We start from the raw sequence: 24,582 nt of genomic DNA on the forward strand, positions 1-24,582 counted from the left end.
AAGTTCTGAGTTTATCCAGACGCGCTACTCAAATGATTAATCCGAACACCAAAGACCTGAAAGGACCGGCGGGGCAGGACTTCCTGAGCTGTTCTAACCACTTTTTCAGCATCAGTCTCCCGCCCGGTGTGGGGCCTGACCGCCCCGCGGGGACCACGCACCTGGTCTCGCGCCCCTGCGCGGCGGTACCTTCGCCGCCCGGCAGAGCCGAGCACCTGGGAATCAGCTGCGCACCGAGAAAGCCCCGCGGGGAGATGGCTCTGGGGAAACGGCTCCTCCGGCGGCCTCGCCCACTGCAATGCAATCTGGGTGGTTTTTCCAGGTCCCTCCCTGCCTCGTTCCGCGGGCCCGGGAGGGTGGCTGGGAGACACGAGGACTAGGCGGGGCTGCAGCTACGAGCTAGCTGAGGGGCGGCGGGGCCCCGCACCCTGAAGTCCAGGAGCCGAAAGCACGCGACGCTGGAACTCCAGCTGAGGACGAGGGTGGTACCCAGCACCCTCGAGGGCCCTTGCAAAGCTGCCTGGCCCTGGTAGAGCCCGGCCTTCTCCCGCTCTCTGGGGACGCGAGCTGCTCTACCTGTGCCGCGACCGTCGTCACCAGCACCCTCTCCAGCCAGGAAGCGTGGCGCCGTCGGCCTCAGACTCCTAAAACCCTTCCGCCACCTCCCCACGCAGTCCGCGCTTCCTCCGCGTCAGGAAAGCCGCATCTCCAACTTCCCCTGACATGCGTCCTGAAAGGTTCTCAGATTTGCACCTGGAGTGGGTTACTGGCGTGATAGGTGTCTGGTTGCCCGTTTTCACCTCAGGAATAAAGGGCTGGACACCTGGAGCCGAATTAGTAATACTTCAGACGGAATTATGTTTCCAAGAAGAGATCAGTTTCAAATAGAAAAGCCGAAGAAACTTCATCTCTAGAGCTTTTCTCTCGAAAATGTCAACAGGACCCACTACACTGCCGTCCGACTTGATGGCAGGGCGATGGGGGCGGTGGGTGGGCGCTCAGGCCCCTGGGCAGAACTAACTGCGCTAGGTAGGGAGACCGCTCGGGAGCTTGGCCAAATCGACCCAGAAGTACAAAGGCGAAGGTATGAGGTAGAGGGCGGGAGATCAGAGCGGGGACCTGTGGAAAAATCTGGCTTTGGCCTGATTTAGGAAAACATTAGGTACTGTAGATACATTTCATTTAGGGCCCAGGGCAAATCAAAGGAAGTGGGCCCCTGCCCCGGAGGAGGCTCCAGTCTCGAGCTAGAAGCCAGGACCAAACAAGGAGTAGCAATTAAAGGAGTAGTTGAGAGAAAAGGGCGTGGGTTCCATTGTGCCTGAACTTCCTCACGGGGGACCCCCTGCTGCTTTGCGCGCCGCAGCTGTGTCCTTGGGCGTCCAGCCCCGCGAGTTCGGCTCAGCCGCGCGCGGGGGGTTTCACTCCCCAAGGTGGGCAGTACCTCGGGGTTTGGAGGAGCGGGCGCCCGGAGAGGGGGAGGGCCCGAAGGGTTTCGCCTGCTGTTTGCACTTCAAGGTGTGTTGGGCTCGGGAGAGGCTTTTCCGGTGCTTGGCAAGTGCTCCCGCCACCTCCCGGCTGCCGTTGGCCGGTCCCTCCCTCCGCAGTTCGCCCTCTCAGAGCGCCGCGCCCTGGGTAGCTCTGCACCCGAGCCACACCTCTGGCCTGCTTTCGCCTCCCCGCGCCAGGCCTTTCCTCTTGACCCTTTAGGACCTCCGGCTTCGCTCCCCACAGCCGGCATTTCTCCAAGACCCCCACAGCTCGGCTACTTCCAAATGGGTACCCGTCCCTGCGCGCCCTTTACCCCTCACCCTTTTCCCGTGCGGCCTCGGCTACCCTCTGGGTGGCAACCGCCTCTTCCCCGCCCCTCGCGTCTCCCCCTCCTCCCTTCTTGCCCTCCCCTCCCCAATCATCCAGCCATTGTCTCCCGCCCCCTCCTCCCCTTCCCCCGGGCGGCCTCCTCCCCCACCGCTGCCACGTCGTGGTTTGAAGGAGCCAATGGGCAGGCGCCGCCAGGTGTCTCCTACCTGCACCACGTGGGGGAGGGGGAAGGGGCGGGCAGGTAGAGCCACATCCCAAAACAGAAAAGCTTTCAGCCATTGCGCGCGCGCCTCCCGCGGGTGCAGCCCTGCTCCAGGCTTTTTGCATAGACGCACGGGCAATTGAATACAAAAAGGGCAGGGCTTCTCCGCCCTCCTTCTCACCCCCCTTCCTGCCCTGGGTGTGGAGCTCGGGCCAGGTGTGGGCTGGGGTGGTTGGTTACCGCCTTTTGCACCAGCGGCGGCGAGGAGGGGGGGGGGGGGGTGGTCGCTCTTTCTTTTTCTCTTAGAAGAGGTTTTAGCACAGGCTTCCTCGTTCTCACTTCCACCTCACCTCACCGCCTCCCGACCCCCCTTCTCCCCCTCCCCACCTATCGTCATGACGGCGTCTCCGGATTACTTGGTGGTGCTTTTTGGAATCACTGCTGGGGCCACCGGGGCCAAGCTGGGCTCGGATGAGAAGGAGCTGATCCTACTGTTATGGAAAGTCGTGGATCTGGCCAACAAGAAGGTATTTCTCCACATTTCTGTCCAAGTGATAGGAGTGGGGCAAAAGCTTGTAAAAGTTTGGGGAGTCGGTAAACAAGTGCTCTTGTTTGCCCACTTGGGAGGCTGGACCCGGGGCCTAGAGAATCCAGAATAAAAGCAAACCTCTTGGCCAACCGCCTTGGAACCGTTTCAGTCCTCAAAATCTGGTCCAGGTGCGGAGGCCGGGGGCCGCCAAGCCATGCTCTCTACCGGACGGGGGACGCCCCGGGAAGGCGGGGTGGGATCCCTGGGGGCCCAAGTGCTCACTTCCAGGGCCTTTCGGACCTGATCCGGGTGGGGGTGGGGCTGCGGGCTGGGCTGCGACGACCTCTCGGCCACTGGAGCCGCTGGCGACAAGTGAGCTTTGATTATGAGGCCAGACCCGTCGAGAGGTGTGGGCCGCCCCAGCAGAGGAGCAAGGAAGGAGAGCGAAGGTAGAGGTTCCCAAACTGAGGAAGGGAAAATTGACCCCTAATTTTCTCCCCCGGAGGTGGGACAGTTGCACGAAGTACTAGTTAGACCGGATCAGCTGGAGCTGACGGAGGATTGTAAAGAAGAGACTAAGATCGACGCCGAGAGCCTGTCCTCGGCGCCGCAGCTGGACCAAGCCCTCCGACAGGTGACAGCCCTGGGCCGCGCCGCCCACCCCATCTTAGCCACCCGGGCGTCCCTCCAAGCCAGCCCAACTCTATCAGGTCCCACGCCCTCGCCGGGCGGTCCACGCGTGTCCCCGGAGCGAGGGGCGAGACCCGGGCTTGCAGCCCCTGGTGGACCTTCTGCGAGGAGGTCGCTGCTCCTTTTCGCCTCCCAGCTCCCAGGGTCTTTGGGCCAAAACTTGATAGCTTTCGAATTGCTTCCTGAATTATTACTGGGGCCAGAGAATCTGCCGAGTTTTACCAATCGAGTGATGAGCCGAGTTTGAATCCTAGCGCTCCAGCTCCAGGCCCAGACCCAGACCCAGACCCAGACCCAGACCCCAGACACGCCAGCCCTCTGCCGGGTTTGGGTCTGCAGCTCAGCCCTGGGACAGGGGGCGCTGTGGTGTAGACGAGCTGTGGCATGCTGGAGGCGGTCCCAGCTGGGGGGGAACCTGAAGGTGCCTGCTTGGGTTTAGGCACCTGAACTCCCAAAGGCCCGGTTCCGGTTCCGCGTACTTCTTTAGTGGCCTTGGTCCTAGCGCCGGGAGGGTTTGCGGACCCGGACATGTGAGGCTGCTCCTTGGGTCACCGTGAAAGTAGTGGAATCCCCTTACTGGGATTGAGGTGACCTAAAAACCGGCTGCTCCAGGGTGCCGACGGGTACTGGATTGCGGATAGGGCGGGGCGCTAAACACCTGTGCACAGGTGAGTGTCCGGCACTCTCACGGCTTCTGCCCTAGCACAGGAGTTGCGAATTACAGGGGAAAGTTATCATTTCTGGGGTGTGTTACAGGAAACGCATTACTAGATTTTCCAGTGGTCTATATACACATTACCCACATTCGTATCAGAAACTGACATCTTTCTTAAGTCTAGAACATCCTAACATAAAAAAAAGTAGCACCAGAAAATGATGTAATCAGAAGGCAACTTGCTGATGAAATGAGACCTCTGACTTAAAAGTCTCGAGTGGATTTATCACAAAAATAGAAGGCGGTGGGTGTTGAATGGGAGGAAGAATGCATTTACTAAATTCTCCTGTGCGCAAACAGAGGATTGACTGGAAAGCTACCCTATATAAAGGAAGCTACACAGTTTGTGGGAACGGAGTCTTTCTAATGTTGCCCCCAGCAGCGGTGTTCTTCACAGCAGTTAGCGCGGTTTTCTCAGGTTATAACCGAGTGGGGCCACTTTTTAGAGTTTGTAAATCCTGCATCCATTGCATCCCTGGGTGTGTTTTGTTCTTTTCAGTTTAACCAGTCAGTGAGCAATGAACTGAATATTGGGGTAGGAACCTCCTTCTGTCTCTGTACTGATGGGCAGCTTCATGTCAGGCAAATCCTGCATCCTGAGGCTTCCAAGAAGGTAAGAGTGCTGGCTTCTCGAAAAAACGATTGGACGTTAAGGGTGACTGGAGGCTTAAAAAATGGTTTATCCAAGTTTCTCCATTTTAAAAATATGCATATGAGGAGTTAGTATTTCATGGGTACAGAATTTCAGTTTGAGAAGATGACAAAGGGATGGTGGGGATTGTTGCACAACAGTGTGGATGTACTCAATGCCACTGAATTGTACACTTACAAATGGTTAAAATGTGTTGTGTTTACATGTTGTGTTACAAATGGTAACATGTAACATTGTGTTACATGTTGTGTTACAAATGGTTAAAATTGTGTTATGTATATTTTACCACAATAAAAAGGTCACAACACTTTCATAGAGATGTTTGAGATTACAGTAATTTTATAGATACCCTTTGGTGACTTAATAAAAGTTTCCTTTTTGTTTATGTCAAGTTTTTGAGATGCTTGACATTCTCTCTTCCAAAGCATATTAGCTGAATTTTTGACATTTAAAATAACAAGTAGGTAGACTGTATTTTAATACATTGTAATATTCCTGTCTGTGTGCCTTATCCTAGAAAGGAAAGAGCAAAGAAAAATCCAATTAAAACTTTTAAATTGAAATTCTAATAATTTCATTAAAAAGTTTTGTACTCTGACTTAACCATATAACTAGTGAAATGTTAATTATAGCATACTGTACTTTGTGTGACTTAAAGTAAACATTCAAAACTGATTGAATTTTGTATCAAAACAGTAGGGTCACCCCCATCTTTTACCTTTACTTATCTTTCTGGAAAAGAGTATGAAACGAGAAAAATACTATCTTACTGTAGATGTGATTTCTCTCTCTGGGAAGAATACTGAGGGGCTGAGAAAAAATGGTGAGCACAGACAGCAGACCCAGTGTAATCAATCATTGCTAATATAGTTGATCTTATCAACTTAATTAATTAGAGCTGTAACTTTATTGTGGTAGGCAGATACTGAACTTGAAAAGATGGAAGTAAAATATTTTTAAGGAAACTTTGTGAGGTAAGTCTTGCAATGAAAAGTTTAGACTGGCAATTGATGTCATAAGTGAGTAGTCAGTGCAGATTTTCTTTCTTTTTACTCCAATAGGGAAAAGGGAAGAAATGAACTAAATGTATAATGACAGTTTTAAAAGTCTGAAGGAGAAACTCAAGTTCCTGTATCTGGAGGCTTGAAGAAAACACTCCCTTTTACATTAACCTTAGTAATTATTTGATTAAAAGGGGGGAGTATTTTTTATTAATTAAATGCTAGACAAATTGCTATACCCTTAATCCAGAAATAGATATATATATGAGAATTTTTTTCCCCTCAAACTCATATAAGGGATAAAACTTAATCCTTCCCTATTGGGCTAGAGGAAAACAGCTGTTTTTGTTATTTTAGGTACACTGCTTTGGATGTGGGAAAACCTCCAGAGAAAAATTGAGACATTTTCCTGAGCCACTTCTATTAGGATTTTGATAAAGAAAACTAAAACAATTAATTTAGTATCATTATGAAAATAATTCTATTCATTACAGAAAAATAAGGAAATGGTAAAAGATAAAAGAAAATAATCCTTCCAGTCAGGAAACATTAAAGTGGTTTTTTGAATGTGAACATAGTTGAATGTATTCTTTCAGAGTTTTGTAGGAAAACCTTACTTTTACAAGGAGCATTCATACTACACAAACCTTTTAGCCTGCTTTAAATTTAATATAACATTAGTATCCTTCGTAAGCAGTAAATAAAATATTCAATATTTTAAATGGATATACCTATTGAAACCAAACATTTATTGTTGGACATTTGAGTTATTGTCATTATAAACAGCTTTTACATAAGCATTTTTGTAGGTAATCTTGAAGATTCACAGTTCTTTTGGTAACTGTTTTGGAAAATGTCACCATGATGTAGTGATACCTATTTCAAATATAGCATGAGCAGGTCACATCTAATAGAATCCAATAAAGGAAATTTAGATATAGACATTATTACTTAAATATTATGGGTCACAAACATTAAAAAGTATTTATTTCCTTGACTTTATAATGTACAAATTCCCCATAAGTGAATACAAATTATCTTGAAATTTTTTTAAAAATCGAAATTCAGTGTAACAAAATTAAACTTTGAAAATTATTCAATGAGGAGTTTTTTTTTTAAGGAAAAAAAGTGACACAATAGTATAATATTTGCTCTGACAGTTGAGCTTTGTTTAATTACCACAAGAGTGATGCTAATAGCTAAGAACGACTGGTAACAATTTCTCCTTTGCCGTTGAGATTTGTGATATATTTAAGTGTAATTTGAGTTCTCAGGTTTAGCCAAAATAATAATGGTCAGGAAAACTAATGTGGGACTATAATTTGGCATAAAAAACTAAATTTTGATAAACACATAGAATCCTATGTCTAGACATGTATTGTAAACATATGCATCTGTATGAAAACTGAGGGCTAATATTGCTGCGTGAAAATACAGATGGTCTAAAATAATTATGGCTAGACAAAGTACATAATGTTAGCAAACAGAAAATATAATAGCCCAATGTTTTATAGCTTCAGAACTGTTTTGAATGGAATACATAATGGAGAACAAATGAATAATCTGTTGCCTTAAAATAAGATGAATTTTTTTTCCATGAGACTTTTATGTAGGATGTAATACTGTAACAGAAAATGAAGACATTATAATGTTTAATTTAAAATATTTTTTTAAATTGTGGTAAAATATACTTAGATTCAATTCTTAGGTTCCTAATCTTTAAGGAATCACTGAACTAAATTTATCTAGTTAACAGTGTCTACCTTGTCCTTCCTCAGAATGTATTATTGCCTGAATGCTTCTATTCCTTTTTTGATCTTCGGAAAGAGTTTAAGAAGTGTTGCCCTGGTTCACCTGATATTGACAAACTGGATGTTGCAGCAATGACAGAGTGTATCCTTTAAGTGATGACCCAGGAATCATTTGAAAAGACAGCTCCAGAAAAAAATGGCAATTCAAGAAACTTTAAAACATTTTTAACTTTGACAGTGTATGAAAATTGACTTGTCCAAAATTTGTCTACTGTGCTAGGAAAAATGGTGCAATTACTGGCATCTTTCAAAGTAGTTATAATTTACTGAATTTTTTTTTTTTTTTTTTTTTTTTTTTTTTTTTTTGCGCGGTACGCGGGCCTCTCACTGCTGTGGCCTCTCTCATTGCGGAGCACAGGCTCCGGACGCGCAGGCTCAGCGGCCATGGCTCACGGGCCCAGCCGCTCCGTGGCATGTGGGATCTTCCCGGACAGGGGCACGAACCCGTGTCCCCTGCATTGGCAGGCGGACTCTCAACCACTGCGCCACCAGGGAAGCCCTAATTTACTGAATTTGAATAGTGATTTAGACATGGATTTTTGTTAGGTGAGCACATCTAAAATAGAATTCAATTTTGGATTATGGGAGTGGTTTTGTTTTGTTTTTTCAGTTGACGAATTGATGAATGTGAAGACCACATTCTTTGCTAATTCTAAGGCCACTTCTTCTTGGTTTTAGGGTTTATTTCATCTTCTTTTGAACGGATAAGAATTTTTTAAAGTTTGGATGTATACTCTTGACAGACAGCTGTTCATTGGCACCCCTTTTAACCTTCTCTGGGTTTGTCAAGTACAAGTAGATGGTGGTAATTATTACAAACCATCTTTTGAGATGATAAAATGAAGCTGAGATTTTGCCCCAAATTCTTTCATTACCAAGAAAATATATCTGATGCATTATGTATTGTAAAAGTAAATTTTATAATCACAAATCTTGTCATGAATGACCCATCATCTTGCATCCAGTAAGTCTTTAAAGTGCTAACTAATAAGAGTCATGTGCTAACATATCAGATGTAACACTGAGTAATAGAAGTGTTGGGGACTCGCCCAAAGCCACTATGAGAATCATCATGAAGTCAGATTCAAGTTATATTCATGAACATGGGGGTATAGATGTTTATTCTAAAAATTTCTCATCCGTTTTCAGGTGCTAAAGCTTGATTTTTGTTTTATTTCAAAATTTCTTGATGAAAAAGATTGTTTGGATATTTTTCCTAACCATTTGTAAACAGATCAAACCCATTTTATTTGCCTTCTTCTTGGAAATAGGTAGCTAGAATTTTGGTGTAGCTGATTTAGCTACTAGTTAATTACTGGTTTAGCTCCCAGCAGTGCCGGGAGAAGGGTAGAATAAGCGCATTTGAGTGAATTCTTACAGGAGTTTCATTAGTAGAAAAACTTGCTATGTGTTTTGTTGGTTTAAATGCTGTATGAATTAGCTCAGGCTGCCATAACAGATACCATAGACGGGGTGGTTTATTAGCAACAGATATTTATTTTCTCACAGTTCTGGAGTATGGGAAGTCCAAGATCAGGGTGGCAGCATGGCTGACTTCTGGTGAGGGCTGTTTCTGTCTTTCAGAGAGCGGCCTCTTCCCTGTGTCTCAAATGGGGGGTAGGGGGAGTGGCGTGGCCAGGAGTGTTGGGAGAGGTGTCTTTCTTCTCCTCTCTTTATAAGGCCACAGGCCTAACAGATTAGGGCCCCTTCCTTACGGCCTCATTTAACTTTAATTGCCTCCTAAATACTCTATCCCCAGATACAGTCACATTGGGGTTTAGGGCTTAAACACGTGAATTTTGGGGAGGGACACAATCCCATCTATAGCAAATGCTAAACCATTTAATGTGCTGGTACAAAATAGAGAACAAAAAATTCTGACAAAGTACTAGTAGATATTGAAGGGAAAGTTTAATAAGTTATCTTAATTTAGCAAAAGACAACTTGAGTAGGAAAGACAGTATATTAAGAACCGTTTATCCCTGACTGCTCTGTTTTCTCTTTTAGCAAAGAAAATCTTTCCCTAGTAATTGTAGGTCAGATATTAGTAAAAATTTCCATGGCTACAAATAAGAGGTTCTTATATTTAGGTATTTCGGTTTTCTCAATGTGTTCACAGTTCAGAGAGCTTGTTTAAAGGTTACCTTTTTTTTTTTCTCCGTGGTTTCTTCTTAAGAGCTTCATGTATATACGATTTGGGGTTATTAGTAAATATCTTCAGTATGGTAACCTGGGCTTTTTACTTGCTCTATGCTGTATTACCTACACAACACATACATACTTTAAAAAAGTACTATGTACTTTTATATAGTTTTTGAATTATCTGACCTTAAAGGTGACCTAAGGTGAATGGGTAAGATGCTATGCTGATTATTTTTTCTGTCATTGCTTTTTATCCTAGCTCTATAACTATTTGTTGGCAGTTTTTTTTCAAGTACCATGGAGATGAAAATCAGAAATATTTGACTACAGTAAACAGGTGAATTGTGAATATAGCTAAGCTGGGCTTCATTTCAGGCATATAACACCTGACATTTGAGGAAGGATCTCATGACCATTAAGTAATGCATTCATTGAAAAATTAGGGAATTTTTCTGTTTATTTTAAAATAACCTAATTTTGGCCTAGTTTCTTTGGAGTTACATTGGAAGTCTTAGCTTTTATAGTTTTATTGCCAATCAAAAAGTGGATTTTTGTTTTTGTTTTATTTTTTTGTTTTTGGCCGCACCGCATGGAATGTGGGGATCTTAGTTCCCTGACCAGGGAAGGATCCCATGGCCCCTGCAGTGCAAGAGTGGAGTCCTAACCACTAGACTGCCAGGGAATTCCCCCCAAAGTGTATTTTAATCTTAAATGTTTTTATTAGTGTTTTATTTGCATACTTCTTTCCCATTTAACAGGTAAGAAATGTTATTAAGCCTTTCTATCTGTGGTTTTTGTTATATGTTGCTGCTGTGATCAGTTACTTTATGACTCTTAGTCAGAGGATTCATTATTTCCCTGACTAAGCCATCAAACTAATTCCTCAGGTCAAAGACAATCATACCATATTTGACTGTGCAGAGGATTTCTACAATGTCTGAACTAAAGAGCTGTCCAATTCTCTCAGACCACTAAACATTTTCCTTTCTAATATGGAAATGGCACTGGATTTGGAAACATAAAGGTACTCATTACGCATCCTTGATGGTTTTGCCAAGTAGATGGAGAGTCATTTGCTCCAGAGGGATTACCTGTTCCACCAGGTAGCCAGCGGGGGAGGGAGAGAGGCTCTTGCCAACCCTCAGAAAGGAACAAGTAAGAGAATTTGCAGCTTTGCTTCCTTGGGAAAGTTACTGGCCTTCTCCAAGCCTCACTTTTATCTCAAGTAGTCCCCAGTGAAAGCTTTGTGAACCGTGGGTGCTATGTAAATGAAGCAGTATGACCACTTTGATAAAAGAAAAAGGTTTAGGCATTTCTTGAATGCAGTCTTCGTTCTTATTTTAGCAAATATTTTCCTCTTTTGTCTTTGTGATGGTTCTAAAACCATTTCTGGTGTTAGTGTTGATCCTCTCAGAGTTATTCCAGCTGCAGTTTTGTTACCTGCTTTGAGTTATGCAGTCCTAGCTGGAAAGAAGACCTCATTTAGCAGGTGAGCTGTGGGTGGCATTTTGTAAGCTTTTTACTTAATCATGTGAGGTGGTGAGGGTGTGATGATAGGAATTGAGGCCGATGTGATTTTTTTTTGTTTAAAGGAAGAAATTTATCATAGATCCCTTGGGGAAATTAATGCTAGTTGTCCCCTGCTGAAAGTACATTTTGATTATGAGGCTATTTGTATAATGACTTATCTGTTTTTTTAAAAAAACAAACCTATTTCCCCCACAGTATTGGATGGAATTACTTCCTCCTGGTTTCTTAACCTGTTTTTTTTTAGCTTTGTAACTCATGAGCTGATTTATTCTCCTTAATCAAGACCTCTACCGTTGTGTTTATTTCATTTTGCCAAGCCTTTACTAAGAACTCAATTTAAATGAAGTATGGCCTTGTCCAGAGAGCAGGTGAAAGAAGAGAACTATCTATCAACTGGGTGCTTACTATTTTTCCCATCAATAGCCTCCCAAGAGTCCAGTGGAGGAGGTATTGCCCCCTTTTCATAGCTAGGGAAACTGAGGCTTAGAGATTTTACCTTAAGTTAAAAGTGTCAGCATTTGAACCTGAGTCTGACTGCAAACAGTCTGCTTGTTAACTAGGGGATAATATTCTAGAATTTATAAAGATTATCTGAGGGTGGGGTTGGCTATTTAAATAGATTATCTCCCTTATAAATTTATAGTCTATGTTTCCTGAGACTAAACTATTCAGGAGAAAAGGGAAGTTAATTTTGTAAACTTTCAATCTGGTTGTAGGGTATTGCATCCATATGTGCTGTTTGATATTATAAGCATATGCCGTTTCACTAGTGCAGCTTTCCATTAACAGGGCAGAAAAAAAAAATCACCACTCTTGTCTACCCATCCAAGTGTTAGTAGGGGTGTGTGTGTCTTTCCCTGTGTTTGTGTTTCACCACTTCTTGTTGGGGGTATACGATATGTGTTTCTGTGGGCGTGCTACTGACACAGTGACGAGCACAAGTTTTTCCCATATATTAAAGATGGAGATAATAGCCTTAATAACAGAGTGGTTAAGAACATGAGCTCCAGGGCCTCCCTGGTGGCGCAGTGGTTGAGAGTCCGCCTGCCGATGCAGGGGACGCGGGTTCGTGCCCCGGTCTGGGAGGATCCCACATGCCGCGGAGCGGCTGGGCCCGTGAGCCATGGCCGCTGAGCCTGCACGTCCGGAGCCTGTGCTCCGCAATGGGAGAGGCCACAACAGTGAGAGGCCCGCGTACCGCAAAAAAAAAAAAAAGAAGAAAAAAAAAAAAAAAAGAACATGAGCTCTGGAGTCAGATTTACTGGGGATGAATTTACTGTACCTCTCAGCCCCAGTTTTCCCATCTTAAAATGGGCGTAACTATTGCAGGGAATGATGAGCTAATACATGCAACCACTCAGCCACTGCCTGCCCTACTGTGTGCTCTCCAGTGTTGACTGGGTTGTAGCATGTCTCCAAAGAAGAAAGCCATCTGCCAAAGACTCTGAAAGGACTTCCTTATTGATTTAAGACCTTATCTAAACTATCTTACACCTAAAAAATTTTTTTCTAATCTTTCGTGAAACTGGTTATAGACCTTTTAAAACATCAGCTACATGTTAGTACAGGTAAGCTTCAGGGTTTAGCTTCTCCATTTGTAAAAATAGTGTGTGCGAGTGTGGTTCATTCTGAACTACCTACTTATTTGTTATGACTAGTTGAACTGGGCCTTTGCAGTCGCAAAACCGTCATTGCTCTTCTTAAAAAGTGGAGGCAGATGCTGAATCCTCCTTGGCACCTTTCTGCGTATGAAAGGGATTTTAACTATCACCAAGTGTACAGTTAAGTTGGGTTAGTAGTCGACCTTGTTGGCTGGAGGGGAGAAGAAACTATCTTTGGTACCACATCGGTATGATGTGAGCCAAACTGGCGAATACTCTGGTATGTGGTCTGTAATACGTTAGGTGACTAGAAATACTGTATATTCTTGGCCAGCACTCAGACTTGTTATGTTAATTTTGTGTGGTTTATCTTGACTATAAAATAATTTACTTTTAAAATGCGAGTTTGGGAATTTCAGGATAGTTTTTTTGTTTTAGAAGGCTTTGGAAGACATTATCATGGAGTCTCCCTTTCCTAATTTATTTATGCCATGTAAATGTATTTTTCTAAAGTAGAAATTTTTATCTTTTTTTTTTTTTTTGCGTTAGTTCCTACTTTTACCTTATTTCTTCGAAGGTATAATTGACTTGTCAGTTTTGCGCTTTGTTAACAATAATACCTCCTGAAGTCATATTTGGTAGGATGGATCTCGCTTTTTTTGTTTGTTTGTTTTTCTTGCGGTACGCGAGCCTCTCACTGTTGTGGCCTCTCCCGTTACGGAGCACAGGCTCCGGACGCACAGGCTCAGCGGCCATGGCTCACGGGCCCAGCCGCTCCGCGGCATGTGGGATCCTCCCGGACCGGGGCACGAACCCGTGTCGCCTGCATCGGCAGGCAGACTCTCAACCACTGCGCCACCAGGGAAGCCCTGGATCTCGCTTTTTTGTTGTTTGTTTTTCCCCCTCTTGGAAAGAGTAAGCTTCTGAAGAATAGAGTTAAAACTATGGTTTTAGGGCCTCCCTGGTGGCGCAGTGGTTGAGAGTCCGCCTGCCGATGCAGGGGATACGGGTTCGTGCCCCGGTCTGGGAGGATCCCATATGCCGCGGAGCGGCTGGGCCCGTGAGCCATGGCTGCTGAGCCTGCGCATCCGGAGCCTGTGCTCCGCAACGGGAGAGGCCACAACAGTGAGAGGCCCGCGTACCACAAAAAAAAAAAAAAAAAAAAAAAAAAAAAAAAACTATGGTTTTAGATTCCCCAGCATTTATTACTGGTATAAAGAAAGTTTTTGTTGCTTTGGCTCTTAGTTACATTCTTTTACACTGGCATTCTTGATTTGCTTCTTTCAAATCTCATTTTAAAATATAGCAGGTTATTTATAGAACCTGTTTTTTATTTTATTTATTTATTTGGCCATGCGGCAGGTTTGAGGGATCTTAGTTCCCCTACTAGGGGTCATACCCTTCCCCCTGCAGTGGAAGCATGGAGTCCTAACCACTGGACCGCCGAAAAGTCCCTAGAACCTGTTTTTTAAATCATACAACTCCTATAAGGGTAATTTATCACTTTCTGTTTTTTCCTTCACATAATTGTAGGAAATTCATTTCTTAGTTGGAGCACGATTTCAACTTTTCTCGTGACATTTTATGCTTGCTATTCCTTTGTTCCTTTAGCACAGGAATTTTATTGAAAAATGTCTGGCAATATGTGCAGTTGTGTTACTCTTATAAAAGAGTAAACAGAGTAGAAGGGGAAGAAACAAACTTGTTGTCCTTGGTGGGGGGGGCGGTGTTTAATGGCAATGAAAAATGGCTTTGAGTTGGAATTTTGAATTGGGATACAATTTTAACATAGTTTAAACTTAATTTTCCACAGTGTATTTATTTTATATGTGTGCTTTTATTTTTATTTATTTTTAATTATTTATTTATTTATTTTGGCTGCGTCGGGTCTTAGTTGTGGCATGTGGGATCTTCTCTAGTTGCGGTGTACAGGCTTCTCTCTAGTTATGGTGCGTGGGCTCAAGAGTGTGTGGGCTCAGTAGTTGTGGCACAGGACTCCCTAGTTGTGGCTCGAGAGCTCAGTAGTTGCGGCGTGTGGGCTCAGTTGCCCCGTGGCTTGTGGGATCTTAGTCCCCCAACCAGGGGTTGAACCTGCATCCTCTGCACTGGAAGGTGGATTCTTAACCACTGGACCACCAGGGAAGTCCCCTATGTGTGCTTCTTTTAGATAGAAACTAAGAACTTAGTTTTAAAGAGAGGTTATTTACTAGGGAAAATTGAGTGTTCTGAAACCAAATATGTCCATTTTCCACAGTCAGAAAAGGTAGCTTCTTTTGAATGGATAAATTAATACTGATGGACTTGTGGCACTAAGGAAACGTTCCTTCTGTTCAACTATAGGCGAAGGTTCTGTGTAAATGCAGCAATTTGCTCAGTTTTACCCTGACGTGCTCATTTTGTTCCCACCATGTCTGGCTTTACTCTTCCTGTTTCTCATTTGCAAAGCTGGCTAAGCCTGTTGGTGCTGTTGTGACTGCCTCAAGGGCAGAATGACTAAGTTGCATGACAACCATAAATCAGGAGGCACAGACTCATCTTTCCTTCTCTCAAGATCGGACGTGCAGCAAGTAATTCAATATATAATTATAAATTGATAGGAGAAAGAATTGATACTAAAAGTTTTTTCTCACTCCCGTTTATTTGTTGTTCATGCTACATTCTGGTAAGAATTATGAAAAACTGAATGAATCTTCCGAAGACAGTGAGTGGGTGGACGGTTTGGGCATGCAGGAGGTTGGGTGACTTTTAAAAGTTGCTGGGAGTTTAGAGCTGCTGATCTTCCTGGTGTGTGATGACTTGAAGGGAAACATGTTAGGACGTGTTACGTGGGACCAAGTTAGCCAAATGTCTAGAACATATTCTTAATTTAAAAAGTAGACTTCAGTAATATAATTCTTCAGCTACAAATCTATTCTACACAGACAGGATACTTTACATTGTTGCTTTTTAGCTATCTTTTTCACTTGGCTTTCATATCATACATTTAGAAAGATTCTCACAAACTATTGCTCAAAACAAAACAAATTAAGCAAAGCTTCTTATCTTGGTGCAGGGAATTACAGACACATTGTCAAATCAGAGCTGGGAAACTTGAATGAGTTACAGAACTTCTCTCAATCCTAGTTTCTTCATCTGTTTGGTTTTATTGTTATCTACCTGGCAGGGCTACTGCAAAAATAGGAGGAAATAGACAGTGTTTGGCACAAAATGGTGTGTAGTAAATGCCATCATTTATGTCAGTAGAGTCTTAGAAGTAATAGGTGCTGTGGTAGATGGAAAGAGATCAGAGGAAAGCAGACCTGTGCTCAGGAAATGCATAATACAGTTGAAGAGAGTAATATTTTATAGGAATAGTATCTAATCAACTCTTAATTTAATGGTTGTGACCTAGAGCAGTTAGGGAAGACTTTGGTGCTGAGTGGGAGTAATCCATGGTCTAATCTGGTTAAGCGATTAAGAAGATAAGAGCGTTTTATAGGGGAGTTACCTGAGCAAAGGTGAGAAGGCTTATGCCTCTTGTCATTGATAGAGGAGAAAAAACTGGTTTGAATTGAATATAGTTTCCAATTCCTTCAAAGCTTAATTTTCCCCCAAGATTCTGTTTTGGGATAGAAGGTTACGATGTGGCAAACATTCCTGTGGCATTCTCTATTTTCGGCAATTTTCATTCCTCTAGGTCAGAAGTGAGCAGACTTTTTCAGTAAAGGGCTAAAGAGTCAATGTTTTAGTTTTTTGCAGGCCACGTACAGTCTCTGCTCATTCTTTACAATCCTTTAAAAAATGTAAAAGCTATACTTTTCTCTGGGCTGCACAAAAATAGGGTGAGGATCAAGGGTTGACTCTTGCTGTGTTTTCATCCATGTTCCTTACCGTGTAGGGTATGCGTGCGTGCGTGCGTGCGTGCGTGCGTGCGTGCGTGCGTGTGTGTGTGTGTGTGTTTGTCTCTGCTGATAGGGGTTTTGCCACAGCATCAGGTTGGTCCTTATGCAGTGTTTCCTTGGTCAGATTTCTTCAAAATTTCTGTCTACTAATTGTCTCCTACATGTAGAAGTTTTCTCTGAATCAATAGATGGTAAGGGGTCAAGTTGCCACTCTTGGGAGATATCGGCTTATACCTGCGGTTCTCAACCTGGGCTGGGTTTTACCCACCTGGGGACATTTGACAATGTCTGGGGACATTTTTTTTTTTTTTTTTTTGCGGTACGCGGGCCTATCACTGTTGGCCCGTTGCGGAGCACAGGCTCCGGACGCACAGGCTCAGCGGCCATGGCTCACGGGCCCAGGTGCTCCGCGGTATGTGGGATCTTCCCGGACCGGGGCACGAACCCGTGTCCCCTGCATCGGCGCATCGGCAGGCGGACTCTCAACCACTGCGCCACCAGGGAAGCCCAGGAGACATTTTAAATTGTTATTACTGGAGATAGGTAGGGGTCAGCATGCTACTAAAAATCCTATAGTACACAGGACACTGCCCCACCCCCCCCAACAAAGAATTATCTGCCCTATGTGCTGCTAATGCTGAGGTTGAGGAACACTGGCTTATACAATGGCATTGGTCTCCATTTGTTGGATATGTTTCTCTTTACTTCATTGTACGCCCTTACGAGGCTGAAAGTGTTATTAGAATTGCAGGGTTCCAGACATTTGGTGGCAGAGTTTACATGATAAACTATAGCTAGTCACAGCTCTTCTTTCTTAGTTCTGTAAGGATCCATAAAGTCCCTCCCATCTCCCCAGAAAACTTAGGGCTGTTGTCTCCCTAAAGCATCTTCATCCTTTGGCTCCAGTGTTTCTGTCCTATCATTATGTCCTTTGAAAATGGCACTGAATTAATAAATACTTTATAGTACAGCTTCCCAAGGAAAATCATTTTAATGACCCCAGTCAGTGGTCATTGCTCTGTTGCTTGAACATCTCCTGGGATTGATTTTCTAATCCCTCAGTGGGCAGCACATTTATTTCATCTCTAGATGATTGATGTAAAGGGTGGGATTGCAGGGGGAAATGCAGAAATTATCCACCATTTTAGCTTGATGATTATCCTGTGAGCATACAAATAGGCATCTGGTGAGTTCAGATTTTTTAGTCATAAATGTGACCCTGTTAAAGTGTGATTATCATAAGTTATGAAAGTTGGTCACCTGAGGGTTCTAGGAAGAGCGGGGAGAGCATCACGTATTAAATGCCTGCGTTGTGTCCTGGGCTTGTTTTACCTCATTTAATCTTCACAAGAGCCCAGGGAGGCAAAGATTATCACAGCTTTGGCTTTACAGATAAGCTGAAGTTTAGTGGGGTTAAGTAATTTGCCAAGGAACATATGGCTGCCTTTCTACATGTAGCATATTTAACTACAGAGAAATGTAACCGGTTGAGAGACGACCCACAAATGAATTTGCTTAGCATGTCTCTTTACTGGAGAAAGACAAGAGGAAGCTGTGGGGATGAAATAGAAAGGAATTTTGAATTGAGAATAGAATAGAATATTACTCATTCAGAAGACTGGCTATAATTCTTGGTGGGGAGAAATCTCTGAGTTGTTTTTACATTGTATCCTCTTTGTTTGCAGTAAAATAGTACCTACCGACTTTTTCTTAATATTTGTCTTCATTTTTTACCCTTATTTTACAAAATACCAGTCAGGAAACATTGTTATAAAATAAGGCAAACATCTTAATAACCACCACTCAGATGGCTGTTTTCATTTTAAACTCGAGAAAAGATAGAGTCCCATAGTATTATTTGTTATTTGCATTGTACTACATTATAAAACTTATGCAAAACTTGATGGAAATCTCTTCTGGTTGCACCCTCAATCCCAACTTGAGCCATGCATTTCTTTAAAAGCCATGTTTCCTGGCTTACCCAAACAGTGTACTTACTTAATCAGAAGCTACATTGGCCATTGTTGGCTCTGAGTGTTTGAACCGTTCCTACACATGTACTCTAAAAGGACAAGTATTTGCTGTCATCCAAGATGGCTGTGTTATGGGGTTCCAAAAATCTTCTAGAAGGGAGTTCTGGATAAAAATGGAGTCATAGATATGTCTTCAGTAATCTGAAGTGTTTTGAACATTAGGCTTAAAAAAGTCATTTAATACCTTGTGATCTTGAAGGATGTAACTGTATCTTTAAGTCAGCATGCTCATTGCCTTGTGTGTGTTGTAAAGACGGGATAGGAATTCTGTTAACTTTGTTGTATGCTTCATGGTTTGACGCTAAAGTGCTCAATATTCATGCATTTGCTCAATAAACATTTTATTCCTGGTGTTATTATTATTATTCCTGGTAATCCTCAGGACAGGATTGATTTGGCCGTCTTAGCCCAATAGGGCAATTGGACACTTCAGGAAGCCTGGGTGAAGTCCAGACTGATGGGAAGCAGCTATTCTGAGATTTCAAAGAATTGTCAACCTAGATGCATTTTACTTGGCTTCTTGGCTCCATGAGAGTTTAATTTTAGGTAAAAGCAACCTCATTTTACCTCCCCAAAATGTTTCCTTAACTTAATCTCCCAGGTTTAAATTTTGAGAAGAATAGTTCAGCCTCCCGGTATGGAGCCTGTCAAGTTGAAGATATGGGAAATATAATTTTAGCAATGATTTCAGACCCTTATAGTAAGTATTGGTGTTGTAACAATGCATGCTTAGTATCTGATCCCATCCACTTTCCCTCGCCTATACTTCTGAATCGCCACCACCCGCCCCCTCGGCTTTGTCTCCCTGATAGCTAAAATGATGACTTGTATGTTCTTATTTTAGATCACAGGTTTTCAGATCCAGAAAGAGTAAATTACAAATTTGAAAGTGGCACTTGGTAAGTACTTGAATACTATTCCATTTGAGCCTTTTAATGTGTTTTTATTCATATTGTGATATTTAACTCCCGTTATTTTTTAGTAACTTTACTAAACCTTTTGGGTATCCATTTTTAAATATTAGGTCATTTGTTAAAGAAGATTGTATTTTATTTTATTTATTTATTTTTACAACTTTATTGGAGTATAGTTGCTTCACAATGATGTGTTAGTTTCTGCTTTATAACAAAATGAATCAGTTATACATATACATCTGTTCCCATATCCCTTCCCTCTTGCGTCTCCCACCCTCCCTGTCCCACCCCTCCAGGCGGTCACAAAGTACCGATCTGATCTGCCGGTGCTATGCGGCTGCTTCCCACTAGCTAGAAGATTGTATTTTAAAGTAAGCTTGGATGTTGGGATTTACATTTAATGAAATATTTGTATCCTTAGTCACTATGACTTTAGGCACATCATATGTTTGTGTTGTTTGTGTCTGCGATTCTGATTTTAGCCTCTCTGAACTGTCCATCCTCACTGGAAAACTTCCAAAGGAAAAAATCATAGGCTTTAAAAGAGTTCACAAGGTTTTTACTGAGATTATTTTAAGTATGTTCTATCAGCTCCTACTCTAAAGCAAAGGAAATAACTGGGGAGAAGTGTGAAATGGTGGTATCTCTGTTTGTGATCACAAGTAGACCTATAGTTTGTAAATCACCGCAGTGAATTGCATGAGATTGCTTGGTGCCTGAAGTGAACAGAAACTTCTGACATGTTTGCCCATAAGAGAGATGTTGAGGCCTATTTAGCTGTGGAGAAAGTGACTCATTAGGAAATGTCCTAGGAGTACTGAAAATATAAATATGGGAGGATTAGAACATCAGAAGGTATCAAAATATAGAATAGGTGATATACAAATGACTCATTAAGGTGTGGGAACTCGCAAGCATTTCCATAAACGCTCTCTGTGATGCCTCCCTGTTTGATAGGGGAGATATTTTAATGCCAGACTTCTGACCATGTGCACACATTACCCATGTGGGTTAATTACCAGCTTTAGGTGGATCTTAAGTTTTGCTGTCAAACTGGATTTAAACCCCACTGGTGTACTAGCCAGATCAGAGAATGAATTTAAACCTATCCTTCTCGGCTGTAGGCACTTACCGGCCATGAGAGTATTGGGAGAACTTTACTTCCTCTGAATTGTTGCTGCGTTCTTTTCAGAACAAGGAAGCAGCACCTCAGCTGATAGGTGGTTTGCTGGGTGAGCAAGCTGTGCTGAACTGGCATGGGCGGTTGCCTCTGTATAGTAAACCACCTAAAGAATACTTTCAACTGTGCCCAGATAATGTTTGAGGTTATGAAGTAAGTTGGGCAGTACTACAAGTCTGTCTGAACTCCAAATAAATAATACCTCAAGTGTAAATAGGCCAGTTGTCTTCTGGGAGTAATAGGTCAGACTGCCTAGCATTAATCATGCAACCTGACATTTTGCTTGAATCCGCAGCAGCAAGATGGAACTTATTGATGACAACACGGTAGTCAGGGCACGAGGTTTGCCATGGCAGTCTTCGGATCAAGATATTGCAAGATTCTTCAAAGGACTCAATATTGCCAAGTTGGTTTTCCTTAATCTCTATTTTATTTAACAATCCCAAAGAGATAATAGATTTTCTGTCATTTTCTCCTCACTGTTTGTTTGGTTTTTTTTCCTATTGCTTCCTGTTCTGTTAATTTCAAAGGGGAGGTGCAGCACTTTGTCTGAATGCCCAGGGTCGAAGGAACGGAGAAGCTCTGGTTAGGTTTGTGAGTGAGGAGCACAGAGACCTAGCGCTCCAGAGGCACAAACATCACATGGGGACCCGGTACATTGAGGTATGTCCTCACAACCTGACATGTGACACCCTGACAACCCTGGCATCTTTTTCTTTTTTTTTTGCAGTACGCAGGCCTCTCACTGTTGTGGCCTCTCCCGTTGCGGAGCACAGGCTCCGGACGTGCGGGCTCAGCGGCCATGGCCCACGGGCCCAGCCGCTCCGCGGCATGTGGGATCTTCCCGGACCGGGGCACGAACCCGTGTCCCCTGCATTGGCAGGCAGACTCTCAACCACTGCGCCACCAGGGAAGCCCAACCCTGGCATCTTGAATGAGTGTTCACATCAGAAGGCTCAGAAACTGTATTTAATTTCCCTTTCTTTTCTTAGGTTTACAAAGCAACAGGTGAAGATTTTCTTAAAATTGCTGGCGGTGAGTACCTTTTACATAACGTGGCAATAATAAGAAGAATCTAAAACTTTACTTACATAGCAAAGGTAGATAAATAGGGTCATGAATGGTAGATAAGTAAGGTCATTTTATTCCCAATGAAACATAAAAGTTGACTTTTTTTTTTAATAGGAGGAAGAAATATCCAGTAGTGTCAGTGTAGTGTGTAGTGCTTGCCCTAAGGCTTGAGTCAACCAACTGTAGTTAAATAGCCATTAAAAATAGTGCTATACAAAAGTCAAAGGGTCATATAAAGTCGTGTACAAAGGGAAAGAGTAGTTCATGAAAGAAATTAAATGGTCTGAAAACTACTTTCAAACGGCCATATCAGAATATATGGAATTGTTGCATATCTGCTTCCAGTTTTTCTCTTCACTTCCTTTACTCATCAGTGGCTGGGAGCATGGTAGCATTCTGGCTTCTAGTATTTTAGAATATATGGTGTTTGTAGTAATATGGTCAGAAAGAAGTGGGAACAGATAAAGTCATTATCTAATTCTTGAGTGATTCTAACTTTAAAACCTAAAAATAACAGATGCATAAAAAATGTTAACTGTGGTTTGTCCAACAGATGTTTTTCTATATGTGTACCTACTCTGTAAGTTCCTATTTTTCTGCTCATATTGCTTTAATTTCCTTTCTCCTTTTAGTATATTATGAATATCTTCTTATGCTACTCAAATTTCTTAAATGCTGTACAGTATTATATGTACCATAATTTTTTAAAAAAACAATCCTATTGGGCATTTAGAGCTTACATCCATTTCACTCTATGTTGCAGTGAATATTTTTGTATCTCTGTATGTGCCACTCATTAGGATAAATCTCTAAAAATAGGATAGCTAATTCAAAGAATGTGGGTGGACCTTTTAAGGGGCTTTTGACACCTATTGCAGAAATATACTAGGGTGATTTTCACTTAAATACAGAGAACATTTATATCCCTTCATTATATAGTCCTGATAAAAATCTTTGCAACTGTAAAACTTGCAGTAACAATATCCTGTTTATACAATGTGCTGGTATATTTCTTGCACTTTTTTCTTGAGATAAACCAAGGCTTCCCAATTCAGAGCTTCAAGGTTAATAGTGTTTCCATTGTTTGATATTGGTTGGGGATAAAGTATATTTGGAGGTGCTGTGGTCCTGAGGTTCCATGGCAGATAACATTGCAGATGGCAAAGTTAACGTCCACATCAGTGCCTGGGACTTCATGGTATATGGGCAGTATGATAAGAATTTGCGCTTAGGGAAAATGTTACTAGTAAAGGATGTATATTTGAGTACTTGTGCAGCACTGTACAAAATGCTTTATGTCTGGCAGAGTGTTGATAAATGTTGAAACTGGCTGCTAAGTATATTCATTATTCTCTCTACTCGAGTATGTTTGGACCTTTCTTAATAAAAAGTAATCAGGAAAATAATACCAAAAATCACTAAAGAGCTTTCTATGTAATAACTTATTCCAGTAATTTATGAGGTAGGTAATTTTACTCCCATTTTACAGATGAGGAAACTGAGATACAGAGGTTAAACTTGGCTGAGGTCATAGCTTGGTAAATGGTAAAGCCACAGTTGCACCCAGCCATTTCTAGTTCCAGGGCCTGTGCCCTTAACCACCATGATGACTAGTTGCCTCTCCTTGAGAAGAATATGGTGGTTGGTCCATGATGTAACTGTATGGTTACCTTCCTATATTAACAGGAGTATCTTATGAAAATGGTAGGGGGAAAGTTTTAAATTTATGGGAAGAGAATTCTGATTCCTGGGATGTTATTATGAATTCATATGGGAGTGTGGGACTTATGAATTAAAGACATTGCCAAAAATTTTACTTTTTTAAATTTGGTAAAGTTGATGTCTTAACCATTTCTCCCTGTGTTTCCTGATATTTGTGTTCCCTAGGTACGTCCAATGAGGTAGCCCAATTTCTCTCCAAGGAAAACCAAGTCATTGTCCGCATGCGGGGGCTCCCGTTCACAGCCACAGCTGATGAAGTGGTGGCTTTCTTTGGACAGCATTGCCCCATCACTGGGGGGAAGGAAGGCATCCTCTTTGTTACCTACCCAGATGGTAGGCCAACAGGGGATGCTTTTGTCCTCTTTGCTTGTGAGGAATATGCACAGAACGCATTGAGGAAGCATAAGGACTTGTTGGGTAAAAGATACATTGAACTCTTCAGGAGCACAGCAGCTGAAGTTCAGCAGGTTGGTTTTTAAGAGCACGTTGGTGGCTTTGCGTTATTTCTATTCTTTCTTTTTTTTTAATTAATTTATTCTTTAATTGAAGTATAGTTGATTTACAATGTTTCAGGTATACAGCAATGATTCAGTTATACACACATATATATATTCTTTTTCAGATTCTTTTCCATTATAAGTTATTACAAGATATTGAATACAGTTCCTAGTCTTTATTTCTGAAAATAATACATTATTCATTGTGTTAAAATAAAACTTGGAAATTACAGAAAGTATAAATGCATGAAAAATATCTATTCTGTAACCAAATGATAGCCACTGTTATCTTAATATACACACAAAAAAATACTATGTTTTTATATAACTGGAATATTGCTGTAGATATACTTTTGTATTTGGTTTCAAAAGTTTACTCATGTCTGAAAATTTTAATCTTTAAGTTAATACTATGTTACAGGGGCATATAATTTATTTATTAATTCTATTGTACATTTATTTGGGTTGGGTTTTTTTCTATCATAAGAAATTTCTAGGTAAACATGCTTATCTGTCAATTTCTTCTTTTTTTAATTAGTTAATTTTTATTTTTGTCTGCGTTGGTCTTCGTTGCTGTGCGTGGGCTTTCTCTA

The 24,582-nt window shown here is 42.2% G+C and overlaps 1 protein-coding gene across 2 annotated transcripts in view; it reads left to right on the plus strand.

Annotated features, from left to right (window-relative positions):
• Positions 1-2,415: 2,415 nt before the first annotated feature.
• The window catches only part of ESRP1 (epithelial splicing regulatory protein 1), a gene marked incomplete at its 5' end in the record, with an annotated part of 52,042 nt that continues 29,875 nt past the window's right edge, over positions 2,416-24,582 (plus strand). Inside the window, 10 exons of one of the 2 annotated variants that reach the window (XM_079722228.1) lie at positions 2,416-2,547; positions 3,055-3,183; positions 4,454-4,567; positions 7,386-7,500; positions 19,207-19,305; positions 19,450-19,504; positions 20,995-21,105; positions 21,230-21,362; positions 21,692-21,734; positions 23,658-23,959. In XM_079722228.1, the coding sequence (XP_079578354.1) occupies positions 2,416-2,547; positions 3,055-3,183; positions 4,454-4,567; positions 7,386-7,500; positions 19,207-19,305; positions 19,450-19,504; positions 20,995-21,105; positions 21,230-21,362; positions 21,692-21,734; positions 23,658-23,959 (1,233 nt within the window). The remainder of the gene's footprint in view (positions 2,548-3,054; positions 3,184-4,453; positions 4,568-7,385; positions 7,501-19,206; positions 19,306-19,449; positions 19,505-20,994; positions 21,106-21,229; positions 21,363-21,691; positions 21,735-23,657; positions 23,960-24,582) is intronic. The other variant, XM_079722227.1, reaches the window with a different exon arrangement.

This window comes from Hyperoodon ampullatus (assembly GCF_949752795.1).
Source record: "Hyperoodon ampullatus genome assembly, chromosome: 17".
NCBI classification, from domain to species: Eukaryota; Metazoa; Chordata; class Mammalia; order Artiodactyla; family Ziphiidae; genus Hyperoodon; species Hyperoodon ampullatus.